The following is a 23978-nucleotide window of genomic DNA, read 5'->3' as shown; positions in this document are numbered from 1 at the left end:
ACAAGCAGGGCTGGGGACACGGCTGCATTTCAAAGTTCAGCAGCAAAGCCCTCGCTGCTGTGGCCTCAGCACCCGCAGGGCGGTTTGGGGACAAGGGCGCTGTCCCGTGGATCATGAGCTGTCTGGGGAAAGAAGCGCTGGGTGCGCATGGCGGCCCCTGAGGAAACCTCACTTCGTGCCCAAATCCACTCGCTTGTGCCGGTGCGCGCTGTGGCTGGGACAGCCCAGGGGATGGAGAGGCCTTGCGGGGCTGAGGACACCGTAGGGCAAAGGAGAGCGCTTCGCTTCGGGAGCGCGTTTGGGGAAAAGACCCAAGAGAGGGCAGCGCGCAGCTGCCGCCACTCGCGATTCCCGCCCGCCCGCCGCCCGCCCTGCGCGCTAACCACAAGCTTTACCCCAGCGCCGGCCGGTCGGCCCGCGTGACGCGCGCGGCGCGCAGCTTTCCCATTGGCTGGCGGCCTCCGCGGACGCACGGACGCGCCGCCCGGCCGGTTCCGACTCGCGGCCGCGGGATGGCGGGGCCCAACGGGGACCCGCACGTGCCGGCGGGCGGCAGCGGCGACGAGGACGGGGACGGGGACAGTTTCGGGGAGGAAGGTGCGCGGGGCGGCCCGGCCCGGCCCGGCGGGGAGGGGAGGGGCGGCCTGGCCGGGGGGGCTGCGCGTGACAGGGCCCAGCTGTTCCCAGATGTTTTGTGGCTCCGCGGGCAGCGGTGCCCGCGTTTGGAAACCGAGCGGGGCCGGTCCAGACGCACGGGGGCGGTGATTCCCCCCCGGCCATGGCGCACTGAGCTCCTGCGTGCTGCTGCCCGGGGTTTCCTATTATTTCTGTTGTAACAAGAATATTCTGTGCTTTTGCTGGTGTACGAGGCGCGGGTGACCAAGGAGAAAGAGGACGTTCAGATTTTCAAACTGCGGAGCAGATAATGTGATCAGATCTGGGAGAAGTCGTGGGTGGAAAAAGTGAATTTAATGCGATTCACTTGGCAAGTTCCACTTTTGGGCGTTTCTACAGGACCCGGGTGATTTCTGATACCGTCCTGTCCGGTTAGAAGGAGCCGATGCAGGAAGTGAGACCAAGGCAGAGCTGTGATGTGTATGTACAGGTGACTCGTAAAACTGGAAATCTCTCAAAGAGTAAACACTTTGCTACTCTTCTCTTGAAAATGGTGAAGAGCTGGGTTGTGCTGTTTCCCAAAACACCGTTCGGTTTCCCGATGTGACCCGCACAGGTGAATCTCGTAGTTGTGGCTGTGCCGGGATCGTTTCTGCCCTGGAACACCCCAAGGGGATTCACTGTTTTGCATCATCACAGTGATTTGTGTTTCAGACTTTTCAAATAGCAAAGAGACACAGTGGATGTGACAGAGAAAGCCACTAAATCTGATCTACATCAGGTCTCTACGTTAAGTTGCTCCTCCTGTAATTAGCTGGGGCTCCGTGTGCAGTAGGTGGTCATAGAGTTCTGTAGCTCTTTCCTGGTCTCGTGAAGCTGACGCTGATCACTTCCTTGATCTCAAATTGGAAACCTTATTTTTGGCAACTGTTCTTGTAAGAATGCAGGAGTAAAAACCACAATTGCCATACTCCTGGTCAGCGTTTTCATCAGGGGCTGTGGGATGCCCGCAAGAGTGTAAAGGGGGAGCAGCCGAGAGGAGCAAAATTGGGCTTGTGAGACCGGGGGATTTCAGCGTGACTCAAGCCTTACCCACAGGACCAGGATGCAGAGCACGTCCTCGCCCTCCCACGTCCTCCTCTGTGTTTGTCAGCTCCGAGCCCCGCTCCAGCGTGTATCACGCTTGGCTCCGACGCTCCACAGCTGCTCAGAGGAGCCGGCTGGATCATTCCCAGCCGCAGGGCTGAGCTGTGGGCTGACCCACCGATCCTGCAGCCCACGATACGCACAAACACCAGCTCAATACCCGCCTCTCAGTACCTGCTCAGCCCTTAAAGAACACGGGACTGGCTCTGCCTGGGGTCTCCTGTACCCCCCAGGGTTCCTGAGTAACTTGTCAGGAGAGGTTTATCTTGTCTGGTTTCCCAGTTTGGTTTATTTTTGTTATTCTTTAGGATTGTGTGAATACTGCTTGGAGCAGTCCAAAAGCAAGCATTTCATCAGGGCAGCACAGCTATCGTCACCCAATTAACAGTCTTAATATGCATCATTGTGAATTGCCCATGTACCGAGGCCAAGGCTTCTGCACTTGAAACAAGTGCTGTGGATAATAAACTGTACCCAGGAAACCAACTATCTGGGCTGTTCGGTTTTAATCTGAAGTACCCAAAGCCTTAATGGCGCATGAAAATCCTGTGGACAGACTCAACGCTCACCCCTTCTCTCGCTTTGGAAATAACAGTGCCGCTACCAGCACCTTCGGGCTCATCCCTGTTCCTGTCACAGCGTGACCCCAGCCAGGCTTGTGAAGCACATCCAGCCCAGGAGCCTTACACAGATAATTCACAGAATGTAGTAAATGCTTCAGCACGCTGCCAAAACGCCTGCGCCCTCATCAGGAAAGATGATCCCCAAGGCAGCTAAAAAGGCTGACTAGCCCTTGGGGTTTATTTGAAGCCTTGCAATGGGGACGGCTGTGCGCTACACGCAGCCCGGGCTCAGCTATTTCTGTAGGAGATCAAAGGTGGCCAGACGCGTGCAGAACAGGTTTGGATTGCCCACAGGCGCCTTGTCTTAGGTCTTGTTACCAGTTCCGCAGCTTCCCATTGGTCTTGTTTGACAGGTGAACACACACGCAGGATCCAGTTGCATTTCACACGCAGGTGAGGCACAGCCAAAACGCTGCGGGAATGTTTGCAAGAGCTCTCGCTCCCTTCACTGACTGCAGTGACAATGTACTGACGTTAGAATAACTCTAATTTCCCTTCCTTTTAGAATATGCAGCAATAAACTCCATGCTGGACCAGATCAACTCCTGCTTGGATCACCTGGAGGAGAAGAATGATCATCTACATGCCTGCTTGAGAGAACTGCTGGAGTCCAACCGCCAGACGCGCCTGGAGTTCCAGCAGCAGAGCAAGCAGCAGCACACGGAACCCGATGTGCAGGGCTCACAGCCTCCTGTCTAGCGTGCTGGCCATGATCTCAGTTCGTATTGCTACAGGAACATTTACTGGTCACCAAATAACGTAAAACTTGAATATGAGAGGTCCCTCGCGCCCGTTATCTGTTCCTTCCTATGGTTGTGTCCTGCCACTCACCTACACATTTCTCGTTAGCTGTGGTAGGTGAAGAAACACACAGGTGGCTGTAGGAGAGCTGGTTCTCTTTGCTCCCCAGCGTGAGCCCAGCACTGACATGTGGTTAAATCTGGGTGTAGGAAGCCCGATGCCGTGCAGGTTGTTTGTGAGCAGGCCCGGGAAAAATGATCTCTGTTCTTGTACACTGTTAAATCCAAGCAAGGAGTGTTATGGCTTTTGACTTGCCCTCAAAAAGCACGGTAGGTGTGGGCTGCCCTGACCCCAGGCTCGCCCCTAAGTGACAGTCACCATCTGCTGACAGATTTTGAGAGGGGAGCGCTAGGCCAGCTCCTGCCTTGGAACTCCAGTTTCCTCATTATTCATGTTAATGATGATGTAAGAAATGGTCCCATGGCAGATGGTCCCAGATCACTGGACTCTTCTGTCCCCTTGACTTATAATTGGAAGCTGCCTAGCCCATTAAGCTGCCATTAAAGAATCAGGCTTTAGAGAGTGGCAGAGCAGCCTGGTTAGTCCCCCGCACAGCATTAGCTCCACAAAGCCCAGAGGCTTGTACATTTTGACAAGAACAAGCTTGAGCATTCCAGTCTGAAACTTTGTGATCTTGTCCGGATGGCCTGGGACCAGCACTATGAAACAAGTCTTCTTGTTCTACTTCTGTAGAGTTAAAGGAGTTTTTTGGAAAGTTAAAGTGGTTATTTATAAGAAATCTGTTTTATTAAAATCAGTTTGAAACACAATCTGTTCCTGAGAGATTAAACTAAGAGAACAGGCTGTATTAAGCCTTGTGATATTAACAAAGGACCAAGATGCGCATTCTTGCCCAGCTTAGGACATGGTGCTTGTCCAAGAGTGCGCATCTATGAAAGGATCCTGTTCTGAGGAGCAGAATTAGGTACACACTCTCCCAAGAGACAAACCTTTCCTCTGCCTGGAAAGGAAACAACAGGAACTACAAAGAATAGAGGAAAGTCAGTCTGCATCCATCTGCTTCATGATCACTGTCCCCTGTGGAAATCACATTCCTGTCTTCTTTCAAGTTCAACAATCCAAGTCTCAGTCTTTCCACATAATCACTATATCCCAACTGTACAAGTAACAACCAACACCATCCTGTATTAGACACGCTAAAGCCAGGCTTATTTTATTCTTAAAATAAAAACAGCAGTAAATTGAAGGTTTCTGCTCTATTAAAAGACTCCGAAAATAAACATTTCCACCAAATATATTTAAAGGGCTCTCCCTTTAAGGCCACTCTATCTGGGTTTGCGCCTAGTAGAGCGTCTGCACCCAGCAGAGGTAAGACTGCCTGTCTCACCCTTGGCCAGGGACGAAGGCTCTGCCTCCTGGCCCGCGTTTGCCGCCTCATTCTGTCCCAATCCCCCTCCGTCCTCTGGATCGTGGCAGTCGTCTGCGCCTTCCCTCTGCCTGGCTTCCTCCTCCTCAGACACAGCGTGTCCCCACAACCCCCCTGCGGCGCGGTTCTCCTCGGCCAGCGGGCAGTCGGCACTAATGGCAGTGGACTTGCTCTCTTCCTGTAGATTTTCTTCTTCTACAACCATGATTCCGGCTACATCATCAGTCACACCGGCGAGGCTTCTGCTCCCTGCTACAGAGGTGGCCAGCTCACCCTTACCCTGCGCAGCCCTCAAAGCTTGTTCTTGCAGGGCTGACAGCTCTGTGCCCTCCTTGCCTATCCCATAATTATCATGCATCTTCTTCCTGGTATCTGCTGCTGTAGCAGGAGGCTGTTTCGGATCATCCAGCAATTGGGAGCTGGAGCCCTGGGAATGCAAAGGAGCCTCGGGGCAGGCAGCCACAGCGCGATGCCTCGCTGCCTTGTATCTCTGCAAATAAAACAAACCAACGTGAGGGACGAGCCCAGCTCAGCTCCTGTCACTGCAGCAAGTAGCAGCTGGTCCAGGAAAACCTGTACAAAAACAGCAGTGAGTGGCAGCTACAATCTGCAGGGGCACGACTTGTCTCAACAGCTCTCCTGGCCTGGCTGCTGAGGCTTTCGGGCAGAGAAGGGTCAGCTCCTGCGAGGAAAAGTGGCAATATTAAAAACTGAAGTCCCTCTCACAGTAATGCTGAGCGAGTGCATGGCAGACCTGTGGCTCCCAAGACAACAATCATGGCTTGGCAACTGTCAATCTCAGTCAGACTCAGGACTCTGTAGATGCAACAAGTGACAGCTCTTGCTTCAGCTACTGCCAGGATGTAACTCTGGACATGGACCCTGATACACGAGGCTACGCACCGCCCTCAGCTACAGAGATGTGATTTAATGTTTATCAGCTAAAGACTCAAGTTGAAGCCTTACGATTTTTCACTCTGCTGATACAATCTGTGCAGCCAGTGAAACTGTTGACAGGAACACTAAGATATCAAGAATATCTTCTTGTTAATAGGTACTGAGGTTCTCTAGAGAACAGATAAGCATATCACCAATAAAATTACTCACTTGCACATCATGATGAACCAGTAGAGGTCTGTAAAGAGATTAAAATGGCTACTAGCAATTTTCAAGACTGGATTTCAGAAAAACAGCAACTCTGTAGAGCTGCCTAACATGCAGCAGGAATCTGGTCTTCAAGACCCAGACGGAGCATGAACTAAAGGAATAAAACAAAGCTCCCTCTTTTCCACAACAGTTCCCTCCACAATCAGCTCTCAGCTTTCTGTTAAGAGTCCCTTGAACTGGGAAGTATCAGACCTGACAATTTCAGGAAACTATTTTGAGCGCACTGGCTTGTATCACTGCCTTAAGCAGTGCTACTGTAGTCTGCGCTGTGGAAGTACAGCACATCAGACAGGCAGCTTCATATTGTAATCCAGTTTATCATTGCAGGCTTGCTCTTTCCCTGTCCTCAAATAATGGGATATGCGGAACATCATAACACATTGGAACTAGATCACTCAAGTCATAATGTTGTACCTGAACTAAACCAGGTCCAAGCACACCAATCTGTTCACGGAGTGATGCTGTGAACTGCCTCACCAGCAGACAGTTCCCTGCTCTGAAACCCTCTGAGGACAGTACCCCATAAACTGGCGATGATTTAGTTTAGACTATGAAAACGCCAAGGCACCCAGGCAGCCAAGAATAATAGTTATCTGCTTGCAAGTATTTAAGGTTGGACTCTTGTCGTGTATAATCCCTCCAGGTCACTCTGGCATCCATTTGAAGAGATCCCATATCAGTTCTAAGTGGGCCAAAATGGAGATAACACACTGCTGCTGCAGTTTCACTCTAAGCTGATCTAAAATAAGCCAGGAAAACTGCAAGGCCGATTCCTTCAGTCCCAAAATGACTAGCTGCAGGAGCGGGAGAAGATGAGCAGCCATGAAGAACAGCTGTGGTCTTCTCCTGCTACTTGCCATTCCAAATCCACCGCTCTAAGCGTTGGCTTCTGCAGCTCTCCACCCCTTTCCAGAGGCGGTGATGGTTGACTAGGAATAGTATTGTTAACCTGTCTGAAGACTAGCACAAAACCACTATGATTTTGCCTTTTTTTAAAAAAACAGAACAGTAATAAAAGCTGGATATATCTGTGGTAGGAAAGCACAACAGCTTTTGTTGGAGCAGGTTTTGAGTGCAGGCGGAGGACAAAGTCGGTGTGGGAGTCTCCATCCTTGCCAGGGTCGGGGAATTCTGCTCTCCTGCACGGGCACGGAGAGGACAGAGACCGTGCGAGCCCTGCGTACCCACCACAAGGTGCTAATCCAGGCCCCTCACCCCCTGGCAAGTCAACAAGGACAGAACGATGGAGGCAGATTCCAGGCCAGCCCAGGAGGAAAAGCTTCTAGATACAAAAGCAGCAAGGGGCAATACGGCTTCTTTAGGTGGAGCCAGTAAAGCAAAGGAGCAGCGTCAGTCGGCAGAGCTTTGTGCTAAGGAGTTTCTAGGAAAGGGGAGCAGACAGACAGACAGACTGACTTCCTGTTGCAGGCTGACCCTGGGGACCAAATGGACTCTCACCAGTTTGTGGCTTCCGTCACATAAAGAGTCTGTAATGTTAAGTTTCCAGATTTCTAAGGTGAATACCCGATTTTACCAGGCCCCTGCAATTTTGGCTATAGGGGCTGGTCCTGCAGTATCGCATGAGGATATGCCGAGGTACCGGCCTTGTTTAAAAGGAACAGCCTCTGTCGCTTGTTCCTTCCCCATCTTGACCCACCTGCAATCTGTCTAACTGAGAAGAGGCCTAGACTGAAGGACAGACTCCACAGGTTCAGCAAACAGAGCGGACACTCTGAGGAAGATTTCCAGCCAGAAATGGGCAACAAGATGACAGCAGCAGTAGCTGGGAAGCAGAACTGGACTGGCTTTAGATCTACAGGGGTGATGGGAGACAAACACAGAGCACACCAGGAGAAAGCTATGGCACAATGGACACCAAGGATGATGGAAATGAACTGAAGACAGCTAACGTGGTGGATTCGCTGAAGAGACGCACGGGGGTAACAAATGCCAGGCCATGCAATCGCCAAAGGGTCTAACCTGAAAGTTCTCAAAATGCATCAGGGACTTGCAGTGTGCGAGCCGGGCAGCAGAGTCGCTATGGTAGAATTTGTGACACAGCCTGCAGAGGTAACCTGCGACGGGGACCAGAAAATCCAGGCCTGCGAAACGGGAGGGGAAGGGAAATCACAGATCACATTGAATGGAACTCAAATAATGAAAGCATGTTAAAAGGGAAGGGGAGGGAGAAAAAGAAAAGTGGAAAGCTTTGCTTCTGTTAATCAGGGATTTGCAAGATGACTTGCTGAATATCTCATCTTACCATGGAATGGCTGTGTGGTTGATATTCAGAGAGAAATCTAGCTGCCAGAGCAAAGAAACTACACATAGCATTAAGGGGGGAAAAAAAAGGGAAAAAAGAATACAATGGAAAACTACAGAGAACATGTGATCTAATGTAATGGGATCAAACCAAGCAGAAGACAGCAGGCTCGCAAGAGGAACACGCAGAGAACATTCACAGCATGAATCATTATTCCATCTGCCACACGATAGTGGAAGGTTACAGCGATATGGAAGATTGGTGTAAACAGAGCTCTCCTTGGGCACAAACCAGCCTCTGCAGAGCTGCCCTCCTCACAACGAGTGGCTGTTAGAGGTTTGAAGTCAGAATCTCTTACAGGGTGGGGACCGGAGACGGCCATCCAGAGGCAACACTGCCCACCAGTCCAGCAACATGTCTGAGTAACCGCTAGGTAGAGCGTGGGGGTTCTGAAGCGGAGGAAACATGCACAGTTTGGGCTCTGGCAGAGCTTGATACTGTCAGTACTGCTCAGTATCTCTATGCAAGCTGCATTTCTGTTGGAAATCAACATGCTTTCAGGCTCCATCTCTCCATGGCATCCCTCATTTGCTACCTTTCTTCAGCACTCCTGCACTACTTGTTCCATCTCCTACCTTAGTAAGGTATCTGCCTCTCATTCTTTCTTCTTCAAGGCAAAAGGCAGCTGACAAACATCAATCACATCCTTATGTTTTATCACACAGTAATAAAGCAACTTTTGACTCTTTCTCCAGGCAGCAGTGACCTGCACCAGTCCAATGCAGATGCTGAGCACTATGGCCCAAGAACTCATTACAGCAGTAGGGAGAGACCGTCCTCTCGTACAGATAGAGCACGTGGCCAGAGAAGGCTCCGTGGGCCTTTGTGCTTAACTCCGCTCGCTTACCATAGGCTGTGTCTGGACAATACTTCTCGCTTCCTTCGTAATCCTCCAAAGACACTTCCTTCAGCCCAGTCTGGAAACCAAAAGAACATTAGTGCCTACTGTATCTACGCCAATTCCCCTCCTGGGCTCTTACACTTTTCTGGTAAGCTTGAGAGCAAACCAGAGGATTCACATACCAGAGACGGAGTTGCACAGCATCTGGTTAGGGCCAGATACAAAACCCACTGTCAGGAGGCCACTTTATTACAGGGGTTAAAACCACCCCTTGCACTCCAAGCCTGAAGTAGCTTGGCCATGTACCTCCTTCTTGGTAACTGCTCGCAATTGGGAGAATGACACATATCAAGATAAACGTCCACACGTATGTTTGCCACGAGATCAAGCTACCGCTGGGCTAGTCAAAGAGACTATGCCAATGGCTTTGTTAAAAATTCTCTCTATTGAAAAAATGTTGCTTATGCTCCTCAACAACAAAGCAATGTTTGAAGACACCTGTAGGAGCTGCACAGCACAGCAGAAACACTCTCCTGCATCCCACAGGTAGTGCCTGATTCTCTTTTGTATCATCCTATGCTCTGGAAAAACCCCAGAGCCCTCACCCTCCTGCTGCAGGGCGCAAAGTTGAATGGACTCTTGAAACCCTGAACTCAACCAGTCAAGACCAACTAAGTCACAGGAGCCCACAGCAGATTCTCAGGTCATTCCTTCTCCTTTTGCATGGCATACCTGCTTGGCAGCAGAATCCTCATTCTCTATCAGTGCTACATCAAGGTCTTCTTCCTCACCAGTTCCCCCCTCCTCTTCCTCCTCGTCCTCCTCATCATCTTCAAAACAGCCCACGGCATCCACTGTGATCAACTCCTCTGAATCTTCCGGGCTGCCCACCTCCTTCTCTCCTAGCCTCACCTGTCAGGTACAGAAAACAAAGGTCAGATCACCTGAGCACTCTCCATTTAACCAGGGAAGACCCCAGACTTTGAACAGACTCCATCTGATGAGCAGAAGGGACTGCAAGAGAGGCACAAAGCTATCTCACTTCCAGGCACATCTAATATTCACCCAATTCCTTTAAGCTCTAACAACTGAATTCCAGCAAAAGACGAAAATTAAAACAGAGTTGGAAGAGCTGCACATTTTCCTTTTATCCCTGAAATAGTCAGGGAAGCAGAAAGTTAACCTGCTCCACAGTGTAGCTGCCCCCAGTCCTGTGCAGCTCCCCACTCAGGCAGTGTTACCTCTTTGGCTTTCTGTTTGTGCTCAGGGGACTTCATATGCTCCACAAACTTGCGAGGGGTCTTGAAGTGGCGGCTGCAGACGGTGCAGAAAGGACGAAGCGAGCGTTTGGCCAGCTAAGGGAAGAGGGACAACGCAGTAAGTCACTAGAAGCACCACTTTGGAGGAATGGAGATAAATTTGGAGTGAAACAAAGTTATAGCCCTGCATGTAAAACAGGGAGAACCACAAAGAAAGTAATATTTTCAGCAGAAAGCACTCTCCAGCTCTTATCTGCCAAAAAGATGGAAAACATGCAGAGCAAAACAAGTTCTAACAATGCCAGCATTCAGAGGCAGGAGGTAGCACGGCAGTACCCATAGAGCGAGGATGTTACTGGCAGAACTTTATGTGCATCTCTCCAATCACTTTAGTGCTTGGGGAGCAGGAAACGCTACACACTTCCACTCAGCCCCCCAAGAGGTCAGTGCAAAGAGGAAATCCACGCTGTGGCTGTTACCTTGTGTTCTGGGGTCCTGCGATGTTTGATTAGATCCCCTGTGAAGTGTATCTGACAAGTGTTACACCATCGCTGCTGGGTCTCTCTGAAGTGAGAACAGATATATCTGTAAGTCACACATTTTTGCATTCTCCAAGGAATACTGCAGCTTGCAATCTGTTCTTGGCATTGTTTTCCCCAGCATTCCTATCTTTACAGGCTTAGATTTATCTTCTCCCCTCCCAGCCATTTATATAGGTTGCTTTAGCTCATACTGACAGAAAAGTACCAGTTAAAACAAGTTTCCAACTTCATCTAGTGTATTAAAAACTACACAGCAGGTCAAAGTCAGCACTTCAGCAGGAAGAAAGTTGCCTGAAGGAGATTAAGGGCCCTGAAACAAGAGGGATTTTGTACCTTACCCAGAACACGGGGGTACATCCTGGTGCAGTGAAGAATTCTAGAACCCGTGTAGGTCCACATTCAGATTGTGTTTTCTAGTGTGGACCAACACTTACCCATCTTTCTCTGCCAGCACCTTCTGCTCCTTCACCATGGGCAGTAGTGAAACAAAACAAACGTTGCTCATGTGCTGAATCTCCCCAAGTCGCTGCTGGTGCTGAATTCCAGCCATGTGGGACTGGAAATTCTGAGAGAGAAGTTGGGAGAAAAATCAATTTAAATGCATTCAAAATACAGAAAATAATAGGTATGAGCTTTGCTTTCCGTTCTCTTGACTGCTGTTTAACAATGAAATGGTATAAAAGCTTAAGAGCATGGCTGCCTGTAGATCCACCCACATTCACTCTCTAGCAGGTTGCTTGCCAGCTCCTCAGGAGAGGTTTATCTGCAGGCTTGTCATCATTTTTTATGTTCCTTGTTCCCAAAGCATGAGCCCTTGCTAACAAGTCTCCTGCTGCACCTCCCCATGGCACCTGGCCATCTAATTCACTCCTCTCAACCACCCATATCCCAGTCAGACCTGTGATTTTTTACCTGCTGACTGCAGCAGTTGGTCTTGCAGATATAACAGTAGAATTTAAGGACAGATTCAGGGCCGGGATCAGCTGCGCCCACCTCGCAGGTCCAGTGCCCTGGTTTCAGAGCTGTTGTACTGATAGCTCTGCTCTCGCTGCTCTGCTGGATAGTCACTTTCAGGGAACCTCCAGAGCTCAACACCTGCCAAAAGGAGCCAAGATTAAGTCCAGTCTCAGTAGAAGACACTAAAAATTGCACCTGCTATTTGTATGCGACTTAAGCTCTCTACCCCTTAAGAAAACACATTTAAGCTTGAATTCACAAGAGGCTGACCAGAAAGACTCTCATAGACACTCCTTCTCACAATGCTGCTAAATCAGTGATCCCTGTGTGATAGTATGAGGCCTATTAGCGCAGACGGTTGTTTCTACAGCCTCTGTAGACACCGTATGATTCGGTCTCTGGAGACTGGAGCAACAAACAATGTGCTGGTAAGGGACACATTCAGCTCACGTTTCTGCACTGCAGAACTAAAAGCAACTCAGCACCACACCTGATGGAGTAAGGAACCCAAAAAAGGGCAGGATGATACATTCGATCACACCAACAGATGTCTCCAATTATGGAAGGCTATTAAGTGTTACTCACACCATGGGTTAAATAAATCTTTGTCTGCTTACAGATTTACACAGCACAAGTTCCTGGTTTAACATCAAGCATGGTGGCAAGGTATTTAATGCAAAAGACTCTCAGGTTGCTGGCTTTACTTATGTCTCATTTTTGCAAGCTGCCTTTCAAAAGCACAGACTCCCACTATCTGCTCATACCTGCTGTGATGGCAAATGCCAGAGCGGCTACATCTTTACTAACATCATCCAAATTTTTTTACATCTGCTGTTCAGCAACATAAAGGATGTATTTAGCTATGGCACTCAATACATGTATTTTTCAGTCGCTGTTTCACTTCAACTTTCCGTCTTTCCAGATGAATAGTGAAATGCTAAAGAACCCCAGCATCCAGCAGTAGGTAAGGTACAGACTAGCAGAGGTACAAAAGCAGCAAGTCGGAGCAGACTGCGCACTAATTGCAGACATATTATGCCTTATTGCCAGGGACAACAGCTTACAGCAGGAGACAAGAGTTCCAGACGTGGGTGCCATCTGGTTCCCACTGGCAACGGGTTTCTCGGGGATGGAGGGGGAGGTTGTATGTTCTGCACCACCCCAGCCTGCTCTGAGTGGTGTCTACTTACCTCAGGAGCCTTTGGTTCCTCAGAGAATTTCCTCTCTTTAGAGAGATCTTCAACTGTATACTCCTTTGCATTGTCTGTACCTAAGAAGAGAGAGTCCTTTTAGCTGCCTTAGACCAAAATAGTGATGACAGAAAAAACAAAGCAGCAGGTGAATGAAGTCAGGGAGCTTTCCTCACAGTGCTCTTGGCCATAAGCCCAGCTCACAAACCTTTCTCCAAAAAAATTCTTATTAAAGAGGGAAACTCTTCCCATCATTTGCATTTGGTAGGCAACAGCAACAGCTTTTAGGGGACTATGTTTGGATTTGGTTCCTGGATTTTTCTCCTTTGCCCATCCTGGATGACTGGATGAGAATCATGCGATCTACAGATGCTGATGTACAGGTGCAGTTCCAGTAAGGAGTTCTGTGAAAGTGCAAATCACGGTGCCCAGCAACTCACCATCAGCTCGGACACGGGCGCTCGACTCTCTTGCTTCCTTGCTCTCTGTTGCATCCTCTAATGCAGACTCCTCAGCCACACTTCAAGGATATCAAGAAAATAACCTTATTTGACATGTTACAGACAAAGAGATTCAGCAGACACGCCAAGGCACAGGCTGAGGTCTAAGCTACCATGCTCTCCACTAGACCCCTAAACCAATAAACTACTGGAAGTGGTATTTCAGGCAAGGATTCAGCAGAAATAAATAAAAACAATGAAGAGTGGACATTCTAGAGCAGAATGAAGAACAGCAGCCAAATAATCTGGATAAGAAGGTTACAACTGATTTTTTGGATCACTGTTCTCTCCTGCAAGAGGCCTGCAGTGAAATAAGCTCATACAGGAAATATTCTTAATAAGAGCTTTGAGAACTCATTCCTGTCTTGTTTGGTGACCTGCAGAGAAACTGCAATACCTGGACAGTACTCCAGGCTGCCCTGTGCACGAGGGAGCACCCAGAGACCTGTCAGAACTGAACAGGTTCTCAATGGTTTCTTACTTCATCATAACTGCCTGCTCTGCTCATATCAGTCGTGTTTCGTTCCAGAATCCCTACAGTTCTGCTCGTGGGGGCAGCGGAGCTGTACGAGACACAAATCAAAAGGACTTTGCTTTGTTTTACTTGGTACTGCTGATCTGCTACGGAGAAAAAAAGATCCTGAGGGGCCTGCTGAGAACAAACAGTTGACTTGTAGAGGGCACAAAGTGTACTTTGCAATATCTTTCTCCATGCCCCATTTTTCCATCAGGGCTAACGCTTTCCACCATGGCTTGAACATCTCTCTCGAGCCAGCTCTATATCCCACCCGCTGGTGTCCTTCTGCCAACAGGGAGCAGCACATTCCACACAAGCAAAAACGCAGACAGTGCAGGTACTGCATCCAGTGATCCAAGCACACAGGCACCGCATAATTTATCAGATTGATAAGTGATAATGTAACTGGGTTACACGGCTATAAATATGCAGCAGGGTTTGGGCAGTGCAAACAAGAAGAAAACAAGAGTGGCTGGCATCCCCATTATTTGTCAAGTGGTGCCAGCAGGCTCAACACTGTACCACGCACAGATGGTGACAGCACTGCGGGGCAAGAGTTTGCAGTCTAAGCTGCAAATCTAAGGGACAAAAGCCACCATGAACATGATCTAAGGAGAAAATGGTTTATATGGATACTTGTCAGGCCATGCTGGAAGAAGTGGGTGTTCAAGGAGGGTTTGAAGATGATGAGTACTTTCTGCACTGGAATGAGGATGTTGTTCCAGGCATACAGATGGTACATAGGAGAAAAGGCAGAAGTGGGAAAAACCTGAAGTGAAGAAGGAGGCTGGTATTTCTGGCCAAAGGGAAATGGAATGTGAAGCACGAAACAGAAGTTTTTAACACGGATGGGGGGAATGCCCTTCTCATCTGCGGAGGGTAATATGAGAACAGTGAACTGGTTTTTTTTCAGAGATTCATCATCTGTTCATTGGAAGTAAACAGAAACACTTGGAAAAATGCTAAGGAATGATCTGTTCTAAGTAAATACCAGCCATAATACATGCATCAAATCTGGCAGTCCCCAACTACTGCTTAGGAAAGCATCTTCCTAGTAGCGGACTTGCTGCAGTGAGATCTGTCATTCCTCAGACTTGATTCTTTTTTCAGTGTACGTAACAGGACTTTGATTAATACTCTACTAAATATTAATGTAATTAAAATTAAATTAGCTTTGGCAAACAGATTAACAAAGCATACACTCAAATGCATTTGACTTAGCTTTAATAATTGAAGCTTAATAATGATGCTTTAATAATTAAAGTTTAATTGAATTTATTTACTTTCCTGCTAATCAGAGTCCATAATTCATGACGGTTCCTGCTCACATAATATTTATCACTTTTTAATGTTTTACACGATCAGGGTAATATCTGAACGTCAAGGTAATCCTGGAATATTCTCCCTAAAGCTCGCCATTCATCTCTGATCTACAGATGGGAAACAGAGAGGTGAGGAAACATGTCCAAAACCACGCAGTGAATTGTTAACAGGAAAGATAAGAGGACCCAGGAGTCCTGACTCATAGTCATTAACATATGTTGGAGAATTCTCAAATCAATGCCTCCAGAAATCTGTGTTCACTCCCTCCGCACCAGCTAACAGCGACAGTTCTGGGGAAGGTACAGATGGCACCCGGAGCTCGGTGATGTGCCTTCCCAGCAGATGGCAACGCAGCCTCCTCCGTGCCCTCCTGCACCCAGGGAAGCCGAGAGGGCCCAGCCATGGCCGGCGTGCCTGCGCGCTGCGCATCCCTTGCGATAATAGGATTGCCTTCGGCTATTTTTACCCAACAGACTGGGGTACTGGCAAAACAGCCTTTGTAGAAGGGATACAGGACTTGACACTCATGGCTACAGGCTTGGATACTGGAGAGTATTGATTCTCTTTCTCATTCCTCAAAATAAACTACCCTCTCCTACACCTACTGTAACCTAAAATATTCCAAAGGTGTTTCCTCTCTGCTGATAAGTGGCTGCTCATTTCCCTTTTTGACATTTAGGGAGGAAAATCAGAGAAATCTGTCAGAATGGAAAAGAACTACTCTGCTTCTTACAAGAATCCTGGCAGAGAACACACGAGCATACTCCACTTTGTTGCACGTTTGCGTGAGCTGCATCTCTCATTCTTCATTCCCACAGTCAGATCACCCACAGCAGAGACCCTACAGCACCCTGGATCTCAAACACCACGAGATTTGCTGAATTGTCCACAAGCATCTGAAATGCCTCCTACATGCTAGCTGGCAGTACAGTACAGCCCTAATTATTAGAAAATAAAATTAGACAATAATTCTAAACCCAGTAACTATTTCAACACCCCATTCAATAAATACCTCCTCAGTCTTTTTGCTGCAGGCTCAGTGTTCAACCCAGATTCTGTTGGAGTTCTTGGCTCTGCAGGAACACAGAAGGAGATCTCCTTAGCAAAGCAGACCATGCCACCTTGAGCATGTTCCCTAACTGAATGGCCAACGCCAATAACACTGTTAGAGCAAATAATACTGAACACTCGCTTATTCTGAATTTGAGAATGGTGGTGACAATGTTAGATAACGATCTAGGAGACTGGAGTTTTATTACACATCGTTATATGAGGCATCATCCAGAAATAAATCTACGTTTATGTCTACTAAATGGGTCTCAGTCCTGTGCCTACATGACGAGAGTCCAGACCAGAGGAATATTAATATGAGCCGAGGTGGTGTATCTACCTGACAGCAACCATTTCATCACGTAATTTTCCGTGCTGCATATATACCGGTCACAACCTCACCCCCTGCCTGCATTTTCAGATTAGGCACTCTTCAGTCACAAATAACAGTCCCACATCTGTATTGCATCTGAGACCATAAGAGATTCAGTGCCAGCAGTTCCTGTTCTGACAACTGGAGTTCAGGTACTCTTTCAACTCATCTTTTCCTTAGCATGTTGACTGCAACTGCTGCTGCTTCATGTATTTGACTCTACGAGATGTTGAATTCAGCATGGGTAAGGCAATGTGGAAGCTTTCATTTCAAACAGTTTTTCCCCCCCCATCTTAAACGGGGCTCACTGTCAAAGTGACTTCTGAGAGGCTCCCATGCAAGAGATATGGAGCTAGCTTATAAAAACCAAAAATATCCATGAAAAAATGACATAAGCAGCAGAGGGCTGTCATAGGCAGTTTAAGCATTTACAACTAAAGAGAAATGCAACTGATTAAGACTAAAGCCACTGCCAGTTGTTGCTGCAGGAATAGCAAGGAGAAGTTTATCATGTCTAGAAACGTTTGTTTCACTACAGGCTCCTCCTTACCTGTCCATGGTGAGTTGTTCTGCTCTGACCCTGCTTGCACCACCTCTGGGATTTCCATTTTCTCATCACCCTGTGTCTGAGATGATGAACCAGGATCCAGCTCCCGCTTCCTGTCAGGGCCCCTCTGGAAGTCCTGCAATGGGGACAGAGTCACCGCCAGCCCTCGCTCCTTCCTCACACCCAAAACGCCCACAAATACCAGACTTTTGCTGTGGGGCAGGAACGGGAATTCCAGCACACGCTAATGGAAAGGAATAGATGGTTTACAACGGATTGTCTTGCTTCAGGCAAGTTGATGTGGTTAAACAGAGCAACGCGCTTGAATTCCACAGGCGGCATAAGACATTTCTCCAGTGCTTTAAGTAGCAGCTGTAGGAGACCGTGCTGCTTGCAGAGAGCACCATCACTCCAGAGGGACTATGGCAAGGGGTGCACGGGCAGGAAAAAGAACAGTCTCAGATAATCCTCCTTCCTTCTGACTCTGGAGAGAGGACAGTCCGAGAGGGGAGGTCTACCTTATCCAGCGCATCTTTTTGACAGAATGGGACCAAATGTGCAAAAGCTAATCTAAGAGGAGGGAAGTACCGGTCAACTCATTCAACCACCATTTCCAGGATACAAAAGAACTCTTAATGGTGGGAAGTGAGAAAGGTTTTTACAAAAAAAGAGATAATGTTGGTTTTACAAAATCCACAAGAACTAGTATGATCCTGATCTCAAAAAGAGAAAATATCCCAAAGAGGCAGAGTGATCTGTCATATTGGGAACAAAAAACTGCTCTGGAAGGCTAATGGGACAGAACTCCAGGCTCTGTGAAGAGCAAAGCACTGAGCCAGGATTTCTTCTGTTGTAATTACTTTGAAGCTGGTACTTCTAAAGGCTCCTTTTATATCTGAGGTTTCAACAGTTCTGCTCTGAGGAATTCTCGCTCTTGGGGACAAAGTGACAAGAAACCTTTGTATCATAAACGTAAATAAGGACGACAAGAACCTTAGGAATGGTCTTATTTGTGTCTTTCTATGTCAGCAGTGTGGTGCAAAATACAGTTTTCATTGTAAGACGCTCTCCTTTCTCTTTTGTTCTCCACCTACAATACAGTCAACGGCTGCAAGTGCAAACCGAACACAAAACTCTCCAACAGCTGGAAACTACAAACGCACCTTGCGGAAGGTCCGGTTCTGCCGCTGGAAGGGGAGGTTGGGGAAGCCCAGCCGAGGCTTCAATGAGACCCCAACAGGTGGTGGCCCCAGGAGGGAATGTCTTGTAGCCTGAGGGAAAAACTGCTGCAGTGCTGGCGCTGTCATGTTAAATCCACGCAGGTTTCCTATAAATGCAAACACAGCACATCAGCACCCTGCAGCGCGCAAAGGAGAGAGAAATCTTCCAGCTGTACGAGCAGCAGGTGCAGAGGGGAAGGGTTCCAGCATGCAAGACCCCGCACTTGGCTGTGCACTAAGTGCACTATGCTCTGCCCTCCTCAGCTCCCTCAAAACAATTTGATGTGCTAGCAACCATTACTATGTATCAGGCTATTTAATTATGATTGTCACTGTAGGCTAAGATCATTAGAGCAATTATTTGATCTGAGCACACTAGCGCTTGTGTTTGCAACAAACAAGGTCTCATTTTGCAGAAATTGTCTGTAAAAGAGGAAAATTCATCCCACATTTGTGCAGCTGGCGGCTCACACCATAGAATGGATGTTGTTTAATACAGGCCAGCAGCAGCACTTCATTTAGAACAACACTGGACTTCTCAAACAAGAGACTCCCCAGTCCTCCCTACCACCTGGTTGTCACGCAACTTCAACCTGTCAACCTAAACCCCGACACTTGAGCCTCTGCCATTGGAAATTACAATGCTCTGCTTTCTGAACGGTTCTTTTCAGCATCCGCAGACTATTGACTAAGTCTCGATAACTTCAGCAGTCCTCGCTATCCCCATGTCATGACTGAGGGGATCGAAGTGCTCAGATCCCTCAGCTATACCCTCAGAAGCCGTTCACCATTCTGGGAACCTGGACCTATATAATGATTCTTTTATTTCTCACTTGAATTAGTGCACACTCTGGCTTCTTAGAAGCTGCCAGGGCAGAGAAGTTTGGAGACAGGCACCCAAAATCTGAAAAAAGTTACACTGTTTAAAGCCTGCAAGACAATAGGAGGTACTGTCCTACGTCTGTCTTCAAAAGTAACCTCATCTCTTATTACTTACCACAAATAATCTCTTGCTGTAAAAAGATATAGCTATATTAAAAAAAATAAATCTATACAGCAAGAAATCATCTCCTGCTCTCGGTTTAATACCTTTAAAGAACCATACTTCTATTTCAACTTGAAGTATTTATTTTTTCCTATTCCCTCTGCTGAAGCCGTGTACAGTCAATGAATTATTGATGCTGATGTTGCCCAGGTACAGAAACACTACAGCGTCAGGTATTTTTACATGTAACCCAAACCCCAATGACCAAAAAATTCACATCCCTGAGAAGGGCCACACAGGATATTGCAACTCCCCTCCACGTTCCCTGCGGCCGGGTGAGGTACATTATTGACAGAGAAGTCACAACTCAACTTAGCACACAGAGGTGAAAAGAAACACTGGTAAAACAAAATGCACTTAGAGTGCTCATTAACATACCTTACCCTGCTCTCCTATTTAATTTGCCTCAGGTCCTTTGCCATACTATTTAAACTCAACTGTCTCAATAGAGATTTTTGCTTGAGGGAAAAGGTCAGCCTAGCAAACATCAAACGTATCTGAAAGGAGTATGGCTGACTAGAGTGGAGCCAGACTTTTCCTGACACAAATATATACGCTAATCTGCAGAGTGTGGCTTGTCTTTTTTCACTGCCAGTTTCCCTACAACCTGAGAGAGAGATCTGTAGAGAGCCACTGGAGTCACTAGAGAGCCCTCTCTTAAATGGGCAAGTGAGAACAAAAGGAGAGTTAACGACATGCAGAATAAATCTATTGTCTGCACATCTGGGCATGATTCACAGGCAAGATTAAAAATTGCAGGCATTAATCTAAACTAGGCACTTCAAACCTATCCCAGGTACTGATTTTCTGTGTTGAAAAGAGCTGTCAGGTTAAGACATGAGCAAAAATAAAAACAGCTTTATTCCTAAATACCGTTATGTTTGCAATGCTATTAAGGCAGCTTCATAAATTCTTTTTAAAACATCACATCTGGCATTAAAAAATCCTCTTCTGGAAACACAGTGATGGAAGAACAGTGACATTATCCACCACACCAATTACAGTCATTTCAGGGAATCAAAATTTCACAAGAGAATTGAAACCTGAACCATTTCCCCCCACAATATACTTCATTTGTTTGTTCCGCGCTAAGTTTGGACAAAGACAAGTGTCTACAGCAAACAAGGGTAATCTATATTTGGCAAACAAGGGTAATCTTTATTTAACAAACAAGGAAATAAATGGTTTTAACCTTCCAACCAAGAGAGATAAACAAATAATAAAATCTAAGTATTTTATCTAAATATATTGATGGAAAAACACTCTCTCTGTCAATTCTAAGAGGGAAGGCTCATATTCAGTACCTAATCTGATACCTTCTAGTGCTATTCCCAGTTGGGCACATGGGATTTTCAACAACTAAAGAACCTCTGTGATGTGAATGATGGACAAATTTGAAGAGAAAAAAAAAGGGGGAGACAAACGGTACTGTCAAATACAAGGACTGCAATGGTTCAGCAACAAATAGCTGTACTATGGTTTCAGTCCATGAAGGATGATTAAATAACTCCAATAACGAAGCGTCTCCCATAACGACAGTACCTTGCATCTGCTGCATGAGTAAGGCCCGCTGAAGCATAGGATTGGCATTGAGCAGCGATGGTTGATTTGTTGCCCGTAAGCTCAGCATCTGTTGCTGTTGCGGCGGTGGCAAACCCCTGGAAAAGAAGGCATTAATCATAAGAACCCAATAAAAACTGTAGCCTTCCATTCCTGGTATCTAACAAGTATAAAACAGAGGAGCAAAGAACAGCTGAAATGCTGATATACATGCATGAAAAGACACCATACACCAGCACTGTATCCTCTTTCTTCAACTCTCCTGGAATTTCCAAAGCTGACAGATTGTCTATCAAGGAATTTGAGGTCAGAGAGAACTCCTTAGCACCAAACCCACATGAAGCCTGTCAAGCAGCATAAAAAAAGCCCAAGAGCTGACTGCAGTTCTACCGAATTATGGAGCACTCGTCAGCACGAATGGGCTATCTAGATCAGCAGCTACGTTTAACGCGACAACAAAAAAAGAAGTTCTAAAAAACAGGGAGTTTTCTCAGTAGCTTAAAGCACATTTTTCCAAAATCGATGCCTCCCACACAGAGCCAGACAGGCCATAGCTGTAAGTGGTGCCCCCTAACTGCAAGAACCAGATGGGAAAATAAAGCACAGCCTTCATATTTAAAAGAAGAGGAAGAAGCGAGCGGAGAAGGACTCTCCAGTCCTAAGGAGGGTGGAGCAAACATGAGAGGAAAGTCTGAAGAAACTGGCAGGCGCTTCTTGAGGCGATCGCAAGGTCAGGCCCACCTCTCAGCACGACTGCTGACACAGCTGTACCTGTCAGGGCTGCAAAGAGGTACAAACATGGATCAAAATATCCACGCTGACAACAACAAAACCCACAAAAAAACCAACCCTCTTTAACACCACGTACATCAGCTCATCTTCGCATTTGATGCTCTAGATTGTTCCAGTCTCAGAGCTGTGATATTTACACCAGAAAAATCATACTTTTAAAAGTGGCAGATGCATCCATGCTATCTCGCAGCCAGCCCCGCACTGGCATTTTAAGGGCAGCTTTGTTTATAGTATAAGACATATAATAATGGTTAAAAGATTCAGAGGTTCTTATTTCTAGTACAACAGAAAGATTCCCATATTTACCCCAGAGACATATGCCTTATAAGGCTAAAGTAATTATTATAATGTATTAAATAACAAATTAACTTTATTCTTAAATGCACATCCCATTGCTTTGAATTTGTGAGCAGCCTTTAAAGATAACAGTAACTGCAAATAAATGCATAATTTCAGAGTATCGGTGTTAGTTCTACAAATCTCAGATCATCAGGCGCAACTGCTCCTACCTAAGACCGTTGTTTCACCTCTTGCGTTTTTTAGGAAAACCCCGTTTATTTGTCTTTTTATTCCTTGCAGATGTCGTTTGTCTTTTAACATACAAAACGTTATTTCCTCCACCCCCTCTCCCCACAGCGCTCAGTCACACCCTCAGCGCCACTGCAGAAATAAGTTCAATAACCTCACCCAGGCCAGGAGACCCAGCCGGAGAGAGAAAAGAGAAATACGAAAGTGAACTTCAACAATAAAACAAAGTGCGCGTCTGTATTTAGGGACGCTCAGTGAGGTGCGTATGAGCATTTCTACGGGAGAAGGCGTTTTCCCCGGTTCCGCTCCTCAGCCGCCGTGCTCCGGGCATCCCCCCAGCCCGGGGTCACCGCCGGGGACTCCTCGGCGGGATCTCCTCGGTGCTGGAGGGAGAACGCAACGGCCACGGCCACAGCCCCGACCCGCCCGTGCTGCCTCCCCACAGCGGGGGCGCCGCCCCGCACCGGCCGCCGCCCCACAGCCCCCCGGCCCCCGCGGGGCACCCCCACCGCCCCTCAAGGCCTCCAGCTCCCTCCACGGAGCCCCCCGCTCCGTTTATCGCTTTCCCCAGCCGGGGAGGGCAGACCCGCAGCTACGGCTTTGGCAGGGCGAGGAGGGAGGCGGAGGAAAGCGGGTCCCCGGGGACAGGCCCGAGATCCCCGGCCTCGCGTAGCGGCGCTTACCGGCCTGCTTGCTGCGCCGGGGGGTGGTGGTGGTGCTGCTGCTGGAGGAGGTGCTGGAGCTGCAGCAGCTGCTGCTGGAACTGCTGCTGGTTGAACATGTCTGGGGAGCCCCGAGCGGGGCGAGCCTGAGACAAAACACAGGAGGGCGAGGGAGGCACCAGTTGCGGGGCTGGCGCGTCTCAGCCCAGCAGCCATGGAGCTCGGAAGCCGCCGCTGCCGCCCATTCATTCACTGAGCCGATCCCCCCCTGCCGCCGCCTCCTCCTTCCCCCCGGGGTCATCGCAAGCAGCAGCTTGTGGAGGAGGTTTCCAAACCCCACCTCCCAAAACCCGCTCCCACCCTCCGCTGCCAGCGGAGCCCGCAGCCCGCCCCGCTCCGGCCCGGAGCCGCGGCCCCTTCCCCGCCCCGCCGGGACTCACGGCGCGGCCCGCGGCGCTCAGCGCTCCCCGCCTGCCGCCTCCATCTTCCCGCCGGGGACAAGAACCACCCGAGCCCGGGCAGGAGGCAGCTCCTTCGGCAGGGATCACCCCCGGAGCCTCCGCTCAGGCCGGCCCAGCTCGCAGCATCTCCATTTCTCATCCCCCGCACAGTGGGGTCCCCTGTCCCTGGAGAGGGCTGAGAGGGGATGGACACCATCTGTGCGGGGGGAATGGAATAAACGGCTGGAGAGGGGCAGCAGATGGCATCCAGCAGTGTGGGTTCTCTGCTCTTTGGTTTTTTGTCTGTTTGGGGTTTTTTTGTTATTAAATAGTCCAGGGCAACCTTTAGTAACCATCTCACCGAGGTGGAAAAAACCGAAGAGCCTCTGCCTATCCGCTGTGGTCTCATCTCGACAAGCCTGCCATGAGAACCTGGAAGAAAACAAATGGATTTCTGCTATATCACTCTGTGCTGTAGACTGAGATGACTTTTCTAGCAGGTCCATCCTCTTCCCTCACCCCCTGTGCCTTATTTTCCCCTGTGAGTTTGCAGCAAAACCTTTGCTGCAG

The 23978-nt window shown here is 48.2% G+C and overlaps 2 protein-coding genes across 2 annotated transcripts; one reads left to right on the top strand and one right to left on the bottom strand.

Annotated features, from left to right (window-relative positions):
- The first annotated feature begins 484 nt into the window (after nucleotides 1-484).
- On the top strand, nucleotides 485-4296 carry BBLN (bublin coiled coil protein). The gene is made up of 2 exons (XM_080356182.1): nucleotides 485-597; nucleotides 2890-4296. Exons 1-2 carry the CDS (start codon nucleotides 513-515, stop codon nucleotides 3081-3083), a joined length of 279 nt encoding a protein of 92 aa, XP_080212308.1. The 5' UTR covers nucleotides 485-512; the 3' UTR covers nucleotides 3084-4296.
- Nucleotides 4297-4471: 175 nt separating this feature from the next.
- On the bottom strand, nucleotides 4472-23452 carry CIZ1 (CDKN1A interacting zinc finger protein 1; the record flags this gene model as incomplete). The annotated part of the gene is made up of 16 exons (XM_080356131.1): nucleotides 23409-23452; nucleotides 22990-23114; nucleotides 20969-21084; nucleotides 18325-18488; nucleotides 17165-17297; nucleotides 16204-16264; nucleotides 13292-13371; nucleotides 12852-12931; nucleotides 11617-11799; nucleotides 11139-11269; nucleotides 10642-10726; nucleotides 10145-10258; nucleotides 9636-9815; nucleotides 8910-8979; nucleotides 7720-7841; nucleotides 4472-5062 (listed from the first exon to the last, which is right to left on the bottom strand). The coding sequence occupies exons 2-16, from the start codon at nucleotides 23085-23087 to the stop codon at nucleotides 4472-4474; spliced, it is 2208 nt and encodes a 735-aa protein (XP_080212257.1). The 5' UTR covers nucleotides 23088-23114; nucleotides 23409-23452.
- Nucleotides 23453-23978: the final 526 nt, after the last annotated feature.

This window comes from Nesoenas mayeri (genome assembly GCF_963082525.1).
Source record: "Nesoenas mayeri genome assembly, chromosome: 18".
Lineage (NCBI taxonomy): Eukaryota > Metazoa > Chordata > Aves > Columbiformes > Columbidae > Nesoenas > Nesoenas mayeri.
Note: the sequence above shows the minus strand (reverse complement) of the source record. Positions and strands in the feature narration are given on the sequence as shown.

Excerpts from the sequence above, each read along its gene's own strand:
- BBLN (XM_080356182.1), top strand. The coding sequence starts at position 513 with ATGGCGGGGCCCAACGGGGACCCGCACGTGCCGGCGGGCGGCAGCGGC. Across the intron at positions 598-2,889 it reads GGACAGTTTCGGGGAGGAAG|AATATGCAGCAATAAACTCC; the intron begins GTGCGCGGGGCG and ends CCTTCCTTTTAG.